This window comes from Ascaphus truei, chromosome 1 (genome assembly GCF_040206685.1).
Source record: "Ascaphus truei isolate aAscTru1 chromosome 1, aAscTru1.hap1, whole genome shotgun sequence".
Lineage (NCBI taxonomy): Eukaryota > Metazoa > Chordata > Amphibia > Anura > Ascaphidae > Ascaphus > Ascaphus truei.
The window spans coordinates 503,196,899-503,211,359 of record NC_134483.1 but is presented as its reverse complement, the minus strand read 5'-3'; the positions used below and the strand labels follow the sequence as shown (position 1 = coordinate 503,211,359).

The window sequence follows — 14,461 nt, the reverse complement described above, 5'->3', positions numbered from 1 at the left end:
CGCAGTCACACATACACATGTACAGTGATATTTGACTTCGGGAGCACGAGACATTTGGGTGGGGGTTACTGGACACAGGGTGGGGTCACATTGTGGGTGGTTAGCGTCCGCCGTGACGCCTAAAGGTGATAGCGTCCGCCGTGACGCCTAGAGGTGATAGCGTCCGCCGTGACGCCTAAGTGTGGTTAGTGTCCGCCGTGACACCCAGTGTGGTTAGCGCCAGCCGTGGCACATGATGAGGTTATGCTGTTATGCTGTTATGATGTTATGATGTTACGTGATATGTGTGTTTCCATGCAGTAAAGCCAGTCCTGTTTTATATTCGGTAGTGTTGTGTGGTTGTTTCCTGTGAGGGCCTCCTCCCACTCCGTTGGGATCCCTCCCAGGTGGAGGCGTTGCACCTAGAGATGTATGATATGTATGTACCCCAGGTTCCCCAAGCGGAGGCTTAGGCTCCTGAGAGCCACACAGGTTGCACAGCAAGTAGTAGCGGCGGTATTCATAGGGAGCACCCGTTACATTTGGAGGCGCTGCTGAGATTCAGACCTGGGGTGCCCGAACTCAGTAAAAATGTCGTTAGGCTACACGTTACCTTCCCGCCAAGAGGTGTACACGTGGGCGGTAAAAAGGCAAGTCCCGCCCTCACAAACCCTTGCTGTAGGACAAGTTCCCGCCAATGCCTCATCCTATGAACTATGTTGGATCCTAATGCAGTACCCAGGCTTAGAAGATGCCAGAATCTTGGGTCGCCGCTCCGACCCCGACGGGTCATGGTGCACCGTATTAATCACTGGGGGATGTGAATTGTCGCCACAGCAAGGCCCATCCAACTTGCGTTTCCACGGGGCCCTCAGCTCAGGGTGTCCTGTTATATATCCTGAAATGCCGATAAAACCCGAACCCTGTAGCCCCAGTACAGACCTGCTAGAGACTAGTATGCGCATGTCCCTGTCCCACCAGAAAGTGTATGCGGGGATGAGGCCAGTATATTATCCTGTGCTAATTGTCGCTCAAGCAGACGGAGCTCCAGCCCCAGTAGAATGGGAGAAATCCAATTACTAGCCCAGGCCATCCAACAACTGGGTAGGCCCAAGCACGAATCCCCTTCCCCTCAGCCATACCGCAAGTTAAAGCTCTTTTCAGGGGTAAACCCTACTCCCACTGGTGAAGAGGCTTTTGATGTTTGAAAGGAATATGCTTCACAGGTACTGGAAGAGTGGACCTGTCCTGATGAGGTGAAAAGACAACGAATCATGGAGTGCCTGCGCCCGCCTGCGTCCACTACCATCAAGATGTATAAAGATCAGCATACTGAGGTTACCGCACATCAGATGATGGAGTCGCTTACCCGGGCATATGGTAAGGAAGATGATGTGAGTGAGTTATGGACTAAGTATTACAATCTCCGCCAGAAAGAGGGGGAAGACCTATCCGAGTTCATACAACGGATCCAATTGCTCTTGTGGGAGCTACGTTCCCGCCAAGTCATCAAGGCCTCAGAAGTAAATGAGTATAGGCGCACTCAATTCCTGCGGGGAGCCATACCCACGCACCATATCGTGGTAATGATCAGATGCACGCTACAGAAGGGGGACCCCCCTACTCTAGAAGACCTACTGGATGAGGTGAAGGGTCATGAGGCCTATACTAGGTTGCATACGCCCAAGAAGGCCAAAGACCCTCGCAAGGATGAGACCAAGGAAGCAACAGTGCCCAAAGCAAAGGGAAGCAAGAGCGGTAAGGATACGGCCACCCCGGAGGTGCCTAGGTCCGCTCCCAGGTCACTTGACGGTCCGGGTCCCCGCCCAGACTTCCGTTGCTTCAACTGTGGCGAGCAGGGCCATGTTGCAAGGAACTGTTCGAACCCCACTAAGGCCCAGACCTACACCGTGACCGTGCGGAAGGCAATCTCGTCCCTATCAACCGTACCCGAGGATGTTGCAGAGGAGTCGGGGAGGCCTTCCACGGAGGAGACGCCCCCGGCCGATGCTTACTGCCGAGTAGGGCCCACCGCTGTAATAAGAGTCGTCGTGGAGGTGATATACTCTTCAGCACTTCTGGACACTGGATCGCAAGTGACCATCATCTACCGTCCATTCTACGACCAGCACCTCAGCCATCTTCCCTTGCAGTCAGCCGAAAAGATGAAGTTATGGGGACTGAGTAAAGATGATTATCCCATAGACGGAATAGTGGCGGTCAAGCTGGATATCTTGCAGTTGAACACTAACAAGTCGCATCCCATGCTGGTGGAAGCTTTGGTCTGTCCGGAGGCTCGAGAACATCCCAGTGCCCCCATCATACTAGGCACGAATGCAGATATTGTGAGGTCGGTGATTCGCTCATTCCTACAAGAAGCCGGCGAGCTACCGTTGTCATCCCTGAATATAGCCCCTGGCCTGCGGGAAGAATGCTATAGGGTGGCGTATGAGGAAGAGTATGGTGAAATCTTTAATCAAGAGCGAGGGTTATTGCAGATTCCACCAGGGGGAGTGAGGCACGTGACAGCGCTGATCAAGTACCCCAGTCGGCACGAACACGACCGATACTTCTCGCTGGAGACCCTCCCCGAGTCTGAGAATCAGTGGGGATACCGAATGATACCTGAAGTACGGGATTGGCCATCTACTGTCCCCAGGAAGATTACCGTGTCTATCCAGAACATGTCTCTCCATACCGTGCCGCTGGAAGTAGGACAAATGTTGGGTAGAATTTATCCTGTGGATCCTGTAGACGACCCAGTGACCGTTCACACTGCCCGTGTGGGAGAAGAGGCCGAGGCACTACAATTCGACTTCGGAGAGTCTCCCCTGGAGGAAGCATGGAAAGAGAAGCTACGTGCTCAGTTGAGAGAGAGACGAGATGTGTTCTCTACTAGTGAGATGGACGTGGGATGCAGCAGAAGCGCTCAGCACACGATTCGTCTGAATGATGACACGCCATTTAGGGAAAGGTCGCGCCGCTTAGCTCCCAGAGATGTGGAGGATGTGCGGGGTGTCCTGAATGAGATGGAAACGGCCGGCATAGTGACCGGATCTCGGAGTCCCTATGCCTCACCGATTGTGGTGGTACGAAAGAAGAATGGGTCTGTTCGATTGTGCGTGGACAACAGAACATTGAACAGACGTACTGTGCCTGACCAATACACGCTACCCCGAATAGAGGAGATCCTCAGCGCACTGTCCGGAAGCCAGTGGTTTAGCGTGTTGGACCTTCGATCTGGGTATTACCAGGTTCCGATGAGCCCCACTGATCAAGAGAAGACGGCGTTCGTCTGTCCGCTGGGATTTTATCAGTTCACTCGGATGCCCCAAGGTATCTGTGGCGCTCCAGCCACTTTCCAACGGCTTATGGAAAAGACGATTGGAGATATGTGTCCGCGTGAGTGTTTGGTCTACCTAGACGACATAATTGTGTTCGGAGCCACCCTTGAAGAACACGAGACTAGGCTGATGAAAGTGTTGGATCGCTTAGGGAAAGAAGGCCTGAAGCTCTCCTTGGATAAGTGCCGCTTCTGTCGAACATCGGTCACTTATGTGGGTCATATCGTGTCCGCAGACGGAGTGGCCACCGACCCGGCCAAGGTGGAGGCGGTGGTGAATTGGCCAAGACCCGAGAATGTGATGGAGCTGAGGTCATTTCTCGGGTTCTGTGGATATTATAGACGATTCGTGGACGGATACTCCAAGAAGGCAGCTGTGCTGAACTATCTGCTGAAGGTCTATCCAGAGGAACCCAAGCAGAAGAGGACCCCCCCCAAGGACCCCCTTCGGGGATCGGTGGACGCCCGCTTGTGAAGAAGCATTTAAGAGGCTGAAGAATAGTTTAACAGAGGCTCCCGTTCTAGCATATGCTGACCCGGAGAAGCCTTACATTCTGCACGTGGATGCCAGCCTCAACGGATTGGGAGCTGTGCTACACCAGAAGTACCCCACTGGGCTTCGTCCTGTGGCATATGCAAGTAGAAGTTTGACTCCCAGTGAAAAGAATTATCCAGTTCACAAATTGGAGTTCCTCGCCCTCAAATGGGCCATATCGGACAAGCTACATGATTACCTATATGGGGTCACCTTCGAGGTCCGAACAGACAACAATCCGCTGACCTATGTACAAACCACGGCCAAGTTAGATGCGACCGGTCACAGATGGTTGGCCACCCTTGCCAATTACCAGTTTTCTATGAAATATAAGCCTGGACCTCTCAATATAGGAGCCGATGCTCTATCTAGGAGATCGGGACTGGGCGAGACCGCCGACGATGGCCCGTGGGAAGAAATTCCAGGACCAGGAATGAGAGCTATGTGTTCCACTGCTGCTATTGTAAACGACCGAGTGGCATTCTCCGAGCTACGAGTAGTGGATTCTTTAGGGTGTCGACCTCAAGCTCTTCCAGAAGCTTACTGCCACCCCGATGGCATGGGTCTAACACAAGACGTTATCTTCACGGTGAAGGAACTGGTACTAGCACAGACACATGATCCTGCGGCTAAGGCTGTCCGAGAGGCCCTACACAAAAATGACTCTTCACTGGTGAAACGGGCTCCTCGCGAGGATGTGAGTCTTCTCATGAGAGAATGGGATAAGTTTGAGATGAATAACGGCCTACTCTATAGGGTTGTTCAATTCCACAATCATCCTGACCGTCGACAACTATTTCTACCTCGGCGTATGCAAGGCCTCGTTTTAAGATCACTACATGATGATCATGGACATTTGGGGGTGGATAAGACCTTGGGTTTAGTGCGAGACCGGTTCTTCTGGCCTAGAATGCGGGAGTCAATTGAACAACACTGCAGAAAATGTCTACGGTGCATTCATAGGAAGACCCTTCCCACCCGTGCTGCTCCAATGGGCCATCTCAAAAGTGCTGGGCCTATGGATTTAGTTTGTATGGACTTTTTGTGCATAGAGCCAGATTCAAAGGGTATAGGAAATGTGCTAGTAGTGACAGATCACTACACTCGATACGCTCAAGCCTTCCCCACGAAGGACCAGAAGGCTACCACAGTGGCTAAAGTGCTGTGGGAGAAGTATTTTGTGCATTATGGTCTGCCCAGCAGGATGCACTCTGACCAGGGACGGGATTTTGAGAGCAAGCTGATCAAAGAGTTACTAACACTGTTGAACATTCAAAAGTCCAGGACTACTCCCTACCACCCAGAGGGAGATGCGCTCCCTGAAAGATTTAATCGGACATTGCTGGACATGCTAGGCACTCTGAAAAATTCCCAAAAAGGAGAATGGAGTAAACATGTTGAGGCCTTGGTGCATGCCTACAATTGCACTAGGCACGAGTCCACCGGATACACCCCATACTTCATGATGTTCGGGAGAGAAGCCAGACTGCCAATCGACATCCGCCTACGGGTATCTACCGACGGGATACCCAACATGGCTCATTATCGATATGTGCAGAGACTCCAGGACAGTCTGCACCGTGCCTATCAGTTAGCTGAAAGAGCCACCGCTCGACTGAATGCCAATAATAAAAGGCGGTACGACCACAAAGTACGCTATAGAGCGCTCCAACCGGGAGACGCAGTTCTCCTACGCAACTTAGGGATTCCAGGCAAGCACAAGTTAGCTGATCGCTGGAGAGAGGGGCCTTTTCAAGTAGAGTCCCAAATGCCGGGCCTCCCTGTTTATCGCATACGTGACGTGAATGGCAGAGTAAAAGTCTGGCACCGAAACCACTTGTTACCTATCTCCCAACTGGGAGAAAGTGAACCCGAAACAGAAACAGTAATGAACGACCGTGAGCCTGAAGAGTCTATTGAGAATCCAGGGCCCACAGATGAGACAATTCAGGATCCTTTGGAGGGAACATCCAACAGAGACTGGTGGGCACCTCCCGAAGGAGCAACAAGTAAGGGGCCGGTTGACAAAGTACCTTCATCAGAATTTTCACCAAGTAATCAATCATTAGATCCTACCACTCCGAGTTTTGTGCCTCAAAGAGACAATGTTCAGTTGCAAAGAGACTTTCCCCAAACTGGTTCACCCTCTGCCAGAGAGTCTAGGCCTCAAGCCTACGATGGTCTGTCTCAAGAGGAAGAAATGGAGACTGAGACTCGCAGGAGTCAGCGAGTGAGACGCCCTCCCACTAGAGTGGCTTATGATTTATTAGGGGCACCTCACTATGAGTCTCAGCAGCAAGCTAAAGCTAAGCTAGCCTCAGTTATAAATATGTTTGTTGAACTGTACAATCTCGTTTAGAGTAATCGTTAAGTTGTACTTTAACACTGCATTTTTATTATATAATTTTTGTACACTGTTGGAAGGTTATGTGGTTCAAGCGAGGACGTTGGAGTTCTCACCAGGGGGAGGATGTAGCCAGGTTCCCCCTGTCATGGCTGACCCCTTCCTCCCTTTCGGCAGACGCTGTGTGCGAGGGAGTGAGGGGGGGGGGGCCGCGCGCGCGAAGGAGCGATCCCTGGTAGATAGGGACGCGAGCGGCGAGCAGGCCGGTTGCCGGGGACGCGATCGGGCCGTCGCTAAGGCCGCGATCGCGTTGCTACCGGCCCGGCGGCTCGGGAAGCAGGGCGCCGCCATGTTAGGGCTGTTGCGCATGCGCAGTGCCCCAACCCAGCACGGGAGGACCAGATAGCTCGCGCATGCGCGAGATGAGCATGCCAGCCCCCAGGGTGCATAGGGGCAGAGACACCTGACGCCAGGGAACCAATAGGGCTGAGGGATTTGCCTGGGGAGAGATTGCTACATTTCGCGGGGTTTTGCAGCCACGCAGGCAGTCAGGATCCGGACCAGATAGGGGTAAGAGGTGGATGCAGGGGTCAGTGACCCTCTGCATTAGGCCAGCAGCCCCCAAGGTCCCAGTTAGGTCCTGAGTCATCTAGTAGCTTGTGGAGCTTAGGGACAGGCCCTAGATAGGGACTGCCCCATTTATTGGTTGAATAGACAGGGACACAGTGTTGAAGCCGTGCGGCCCTGTGAGGTGGGTTCTGGGCTCAGGACACCACCAAAGACCCTGCGACAAGGAGTGACATTGTTCGCGCTGGACATTCAACCCACGCGGTGTGGAGGACCACGTCGGATCGTGCGGATTTATATCGCGGTACCCGTGGCTGGAGCCCGGGCAGGTGACCTGCAACTCACGTGCACCAACCAGGCCTATCACCCAACATAGTGGCTGCGCAGTCACACATACACATGCACAGTGGTATTTGACTTCGGGAGCACGAGACATTTGGGTGGGGGTTACTGGACACAGGGTGGGGTCACATTGTGGGTGGTTAGCGTCCGCCGTGACGCCTAAAGGTGATAGCGTCCGCCGTGACGCCTAGAGGTGATAGCGTCCGCCGTGACGCCTAGAGGTGGTAGCGTCCGCCGTGACGCCTAAAGGTGGTAGCGTCCGCCGTGACGCCTAAGTGTGGTTAGTGTCCGCCGTGACACCCAGTGTGGTTAGCGCCAGCCGTGGCGCATGATGAGTTTATGCTGTTATGCTGTTATGATGTTATGATGTTATGTGATATGTGTGTTTCCATGCAGTAAAGCCAGTCCTGTTTTATATTCGGTAGTGTTGTGTGGTTGTTTCCTGTGAGGGCCTCCTCCCACTCCGTTGGGATCCCTCCCAAGTGGAGGCGTTGCACCTAGAGATGTATGATATGTATGTACCCCAGGTTCCCCAAGCGGAGGCTTAGGCTCCTGAGAGCCACACAGGTTGCACAGCAAGTAGTAGCGGCGGTATTCATAGGGAGCACCCGTTACAATTATATTTCCAAGGATGTCTGCACAAGAGGCCATTCTCCTTGAGGGATGGATCTAGAAAAAAACAATATAACTGATCCAGAACTACTGCAAACAGAAAGCTGCCCCTCTAGCCGCCTAGGCGAGGGTCCGCAATGAGCAGGGGGCAAGGCTCCTCCTCACCGCTAGGGGTCCCTGGCCGCTCTCCATCCCGCAGGCTCGAGCCGGGGATGATGCGGCCAGGGGGATGGACAGGGGGAACAGCCGGAGGGGGATTTAAAGCACAGCCAGGAGCAAGTGCGCTCATTCTGCTCCTGGCTGACACGTTTTCCTGCCTCCTCTCCCCTCGCCAGGACATTAGTAAATACTTTTGCTTTGTCACGCTGGGCCTTGTCCTCCCCAGTACACTTCCCCCCCCCCTCCTCAGTTGCCGGGCTTCCCCGCTCAGGGCGGTCGGGGGGAAGCAGGGTGACGGCCTGTGCAGGGGAGAGATGGAGCGGCTGGAACCTGGTGCCGAGGCCTTCACTGGGGCTTTCCCCGCTCCATCCCCAGTTGACGGGTGGGACTGCTCACAACAGGCGTTAGGTGCGGGGGAGGGGAGGTGGCCTGCACCATGGGGAGAGTGAGCACGTTGGGAGCAAGAGAACTGGCCTGCACATGATGCCGAGGCCTTCTCCGGTGCTTCCCTCTCTCACCTCCAGTTGCGGGTTGGCAGTGGGCTCACGAGATTCCCCGCACGGACAAGGTTATTACGCGGTGCGGACGCATGGCCCACATCAAGTGATGAGGGCGGACCCAACCAGGAATAGCACCTGGCTGCAGGGCAAGCCGGCTGGGGGAAAGCGCCACAACGGCAGACCACAACAGGTGTGGGCCGGGGTTTAAGTCCGCCGGCAGGGCAGCAACTGTCTTTAGCGTTGTATGGGGCCATGTCAACGCGTAGATATTCAAGGCCACCGTCAGACGAACTGGTGGGGGTTCAATGTGTCATGTCAACGCAAAGATATTTAAGGTCACCGGCGGACGAGCCAGTGGGTGTTCAACATGTTATGTCAATACGTAGATATTTAAGGCCACCAGTGGACAAGCCAGTGGGGGTTCAACATAAGTCTGTCATTTTAGATGGTTTGGAAGTTGCAGGCGGCTCAAGGGGGAGCTGGCAGCCTATGGCTGTGGCGTGATCACCATCACCATCCGGCATTGGCGGTACGTCGTCAACGGCTCTGAGATGCTCCGGACGCCTGGAGAGGACTTATACTATTGGGCATGGCGAGGAGTTCACTGGGGTGGAGCACAAAAGGTGGTTCCCCACATGCATGAACGCGAGGCCCTCATCAAGTGACGAGGGCGACCCAGCCAGGAATCGCACCAGTTTGCAGGGCAAGAAGGCTGCGGGGACGTGCCGCTATGGCAGACCGCAACAGTTGCAAGTCGCCAAGGGACACCGGACGTACCCCCAGCCAGGAATGGAGGCGCGGTGGTGGACATGCTGCAACGACAAACTGCAATGGGTACAGTCTACAGAGTGTGGACAAGGTTACTACGGCTCCGCTGGGGCGGTAGTTTTCCCGTCAAGTGACACGAGCGTCCCCAGCCAGGAACAGAGGCGCGGTGGGGCCATGCTGCAATGACGGTTGCAGTATGGTCTACAGAGAACGGAAAAGGTTATTATGACTATGCCGGTTCTACAGAGAGCGGGCAAAGCTATTACGCCTCCACTCGTGCGGTACCTTGTCCATCGCCAATCAACGAGCGCAGCTCAAGCCAGGAAAGGCCACAGCCTACAAAAAACGGACAAGATTATTACGGTTCCACAGTGAGGTAGCTTTGCCGTCGGCGGTGGGGACATGCAGCAATGTCGGACTGCAATGGGTGCACTCCTTGGTAAAAAGGCCGCAAGCAGGGTGGCAGCCCCCTGCAAAAGTGGGCAGGGCAACGCGTAAATACTCGATAACCACGGCGGCAGCATGGGGAAATAGGGATTGCTTACAGCACCCAGCCCAGGCCCAGGCACGACAGTCGCAGTTGGAAGCGCGAGGGTGTCAGCATGCATCTGCTTAAAAGAATTAACAGAAAAGAGTTGGGTCCCCCAACTCTGATACACGGTGCGCCTACCGTTGCTCTGAGTCTATAGGGAAGTCTGCAAGATCATTAAAAAAAGGGGGAGGAAAGGTGGGACGTGGAGAGACACTTCTGTCTGCATATATTTTTGCTAATTGATCGCGGGCCGTTTCAATCCGGGTGGGGGTGATTGGGGTAGAGGGCATCCCACTTATGTTTGTCACCCTTTAAATACTATGTTATGATTGTGACGGCGGTGATACAGGGCAAATGTTTGGGGGCTGGGTGATCAGCCAACCAGACTCCGATTCCAGGTCTGTTGGTTTGCTTAGGTCTGACGCGGGCATTTTTCGGATAGTGGGTCAGTTTTATTTTAAAAGCTGCAGGAAGAGTTCTGGAGAGGGTCTGCGCGGGTCTGACGGTACAGGCCTACTTTAGGGGGGGTTAAACAGGCCCATCAGTGGCAGCAGTGGGTGGTAAGTGCTTGTCCTTGCCAGACGGGGCACAGGGCTGATAAAGCCCGGGTCACGTGGGTCCGGCTACGGGATTTACGGTGTCAGCGGTTCAAGGATCTTCTGACCCATCACCTGTTAAGTGAGAACTCTGGCAGGGACTCGCAGTTACTCAATTATTTAATAAACAAAGCCGCTGCCTTTTATACTGTCGTTATTTGTATGTGTTTATGTGGGTTCCCGGGTAACGAGGGGAGTTCCTTGCAGCCTTCCTGGTCAGGACACCACTACCTTAGTACTGTAACAGTCCCAGAAGAAGAAAAAATATTAACATAATTCGAACCATGGGGCTCCGTGCTACTTTCATCTCAGGGAATCCCAGAATAACTGAGATAGTTACCGCGTCACTTGCTAGTGTTCATCCTGGTGAATCCAATAGGACCACCGCTGTTTGACCAATAGGAAACTGCAACCAATGACATTGCGGCTTCTTACTGGACTGTGGATCCTGAGAGATTTAATCGCTCAGATTGTTGCCCCAGATTCACGCTCTGGACCAGCATCTAACCTAAGAAATATATCGGTAACTGGTGGGTTCCCTAAACTGAAAACGGCTCAGTACAGCTCCACGGGTTACCCTGGTTCCAATTCTGTAAAAAATAAAATCAATTAAAGAAAAAAAATGTAAATCCCATTGCAGTTTTAAAGTAGAAAGCTGTGGAGTAAACCGTAGGAGAAATAGCTGCTTTGACTGACATTTATGCTAGAAATTTGCCAGCAGGCAAGCAATGTATCCTATCAGTACGGCTTTCTAAAACTAGTATGCATGAATCCATGAATAACATAGAACAAAACCTTGCGCTGACACATAACATATGAAGAGTTGATGGGGAATTTGGCAGTCAGTGCAGCAGGAGGTTGATCAGATGTGGTCTGGAGAGATGCAGCAGTGTTTTTCTTCCAACAATAATTCCTCTGTTTTCATACCTCAACTTTACAGTAAGTACCACCTTTCCTTTCAGTTATCTGTCTCCTCAGAGTCCTCAAGTACTGTACCCCTGCTGTGCAAGCACATCTCTCATGAGCCCCTGAAGCATACAAACTTTCCAACTATAAGAACGAGTCCCTTCTTGTCAGTCATGATACATATTTGTTTTTCTCTCTACCTTAAAATATCTTGAAGCACGTTTGGCAATGGGCTGTTATCCATTCTATCAGACAAACTCTGTTACTTTATTCCACAAGGTTATCCGATTCCTAAGTAATTATATAACGTGCTTCCTTTCTTCAATGTTTTTATTAATCATTTATTCATTTTACAATTACCTTTCATTGCGTTGCAAAACAAATGTAAGAAAACCTGATTACTTTTCAGAGACCTGTCACTTACAGTGCTTGTCTCTTAGGGTTGTCACCTTTTTTAAAGGACTCTTGTAAATTGCAAACAGGATTAGCGAGTGCAGTAAAATCCACATTTAAAGCAAAAACTTTAATATAAATCATTTATTGCTACCATACAATACTAGAACAATGGCAAGGTTAGAAGTTTGATTGGTAATTAAAACTTTGGATTTGAAAATTTGTTCCAAGCAAACAAACAAACAAACACTTTTTGTTTTTTAATAAACTGGGATATCGTTTGAGTGTGCAAATGAAAAAAAATAACAAACTTTTGAGAATATTTAAAATTGAAGATAAAATGTAAAAATAAATTCCTGCTTATACTGAGTTTTTTTCCTAACTTAAAAAAACAAAAAAACTTCCAGCTAAAACAAAACACAATTTATTTTTTTTAGAAAACAATTTTTATCTGATTTTTAACTGGTAACATTGGATCTTTCCCAACATTGGTTAGTACGAATCATGGCACAATATAATGAGAATTGTCATCTTGTGTCACCAAATGCTTGTATTAACATATTACCTTAGAGGTTATGAATTAATATGAATTAATTGGGCATTTAATGCCTTAACTCTCTGGGTGCCCCAAAACGAAGCAACAAGCAGATATAGTGGCTACATCATGCCCGCAGAGTGTTCGTTTCAAGGGAACATTGCACCCTGCGCTCCTATGGATGCGATCTGTTGTGACAAGGACTCAGCTTAGGTTTCCAGGCTAAGGGCCATCACAATCACGTGACCGCCCCGAGGAGCAGTCACGTGACCGCCGTTTGCCACAGTGCCCGTGGCACTATGATGCCGCAGGCCGATCTCTGGCTCTCAAGGAACAGAATACGATTAACCTTTTTCGCCAGTAGGTGGCGTTTCACACATTCAGAACTAGACATAGAACACGCATTTAGAATTAGAGGCAGCTGGATAAATTAAAATCTACATTGTTAAATGAATGTCGCCTGCGAAAGTAAAGACAGAGACTGTAATTCTTTTTTATGAAAACATACCTGTTTCTCTTGCAGCAGTAGGTCCCGGAACAGTTGTATCCTGGTCTTTCTTTCATTTTCAGCTTTCTCCAGCTCAACAGACAAATAATTACGCAGTTCCTGTTTGAGACTCTGACATTCTCCTAAAGTCAGGTTAGTAATTTCTGGCAGTGTCTGAAGAAATAGCGCTTTAACCAACTTTTCAAAGGTCTGTGAGGCACCACAATATAAATCCTTGAAAAGAAAAAAACAATATATATATAATGTATAAGCAAGTTGACAAAAAAAGAGAGAGAGAGTTTAATAAGAGTTTAGAAAAAAAATGGATAAACTTCTATAGCAATAAAAATAATAACTAAGGGGGTAAATCTATATGGTACTAAATGGCTGTTTGAGACGTTTTTTGGCCGAAAATTCCCATCTACTTCAATCAGGATTCTCGACTCGAAATCGTCCCTAATGGCCACATCGTACAATATACTGCAGAATGAGATCCTAAGCCTCTGTGCTAACAATTCACAAGGGGAATTCAACAGAGTATAAAGAATAAGAGGTAACTGATTGAGGGTTTTTTTTGTTGTTGCATTATTAACACTTTATCGACTACATTTCAGACCAGGAAAACTACTTCTGGTTATGACTCGGGTACAGAACGTCATGCATCTAAATCCATAAACTAGGTCTAGTGAATGCAGTTTAGTAAATGTGAATCACATTTTAAAGTCTGATTCCTGCCTTTCATTAAATGTCTTAATGCCATGTACAAAGAAACTACTGGCTGATGTTAAAGGTTTGTTTTATCAAAGGAATGTGACAACATTGTAAAACCGTGATGTGGGATCACTGCTTCGAAAACCATATCATCTGGTATTGAAAGTCTGTGCAAACTACAGTAGGTAGGTAGAACGAAAAGGAATGTAAAAGAAAGGTTCTCACAGCACAGGGGAAATATATCGAAAGGTTATAAAAAAACACAACCATAACACAAATCCAGAGGGTTTAACCATTGAAGGTGTGGAGGCGACAGATCTACAGTGGCGAGAAAAAGTTTGTGAACCCCAATGATAATTACGGAAATTCCATAGTTTTTCCATGATAACCTTCTTGAATCAAAACCAGTCTTTTCTTACATATCCAATAGGGCTTATATTAACCAATTCCATGTCTTTTGAAACAAAATGATGTATGTGTAGCGCATGTTCCCCCACCCCCTGGGAGTTATGGCGGCTACGGTGTATGTGCTGCTTTACCTGCGGCTCACAGGAGGCCAGAGCCTCCACTGCTGGGAGCCTGGGGTGTATCTGAGTCGGTAATTGGTAGCGCCTCCCCCTGTATGGGATCCTACTATGTGGGATATCTACGTTACAGGAACCCCATACAATAAAACACACGCTGGTACGTATAACAGTTTTACTGCATGCAAAAGAACACTGAACATACATACATACACAGTGTATATATATATACACAGTATATATATACACAGTATGTATATATATATATATATATATATATATATTTATATATATATATATATATATATATATATATATTTTTATATATATATATATATATATATATATATATATATATATATATATATATATATATATATATACACAGTATACACAGTGTTCGACCATCCTATACATCTGCACGCCCGGGGCGAGTGGATTTAACATCTGGGTGAGCTCTCATTGGCCCAAGCAGCACACGTGTTTGTTTTTTTAAATTCTCCCTGCTCGCGCTGAAAAAAACCCCAAAAACTCCCCCTAACTGACTGCTGATTGGTGCGCTCTCCCAGGCTTTGTGGGCGCGCGGCCAGGCTCTATATGAGCCCGCCCCTAACGAGCGGCCATTCTT

General features: G+C 49.5%; 1 protein-coding gene across 2 annotated transcripts in view; it reads right to left on the bottom strand.

Moving 5' to 3' along the window:
- EVC (EvC ciliary complex subunit 1) overlaps positions 1 to 14,461 on the bottom strand; it is a 182,550-nt gene that overhangs the window by 60,671 nt on the left and 107,418 nt on the right. For both annotated transcript variants that reach the window (XM_075569590.1, XM_075569600.1), the window contains exon 12: positions 12,620 to 12,832. In XM_075569590.1, the coding sequence (XP_075425705.1) occupies positions 12,620 to 12,832 (213 nt within the window). The remainder of the gene's footprint in view (positions 1 to 12,619; positions 12,833 to 14,461) is intronic.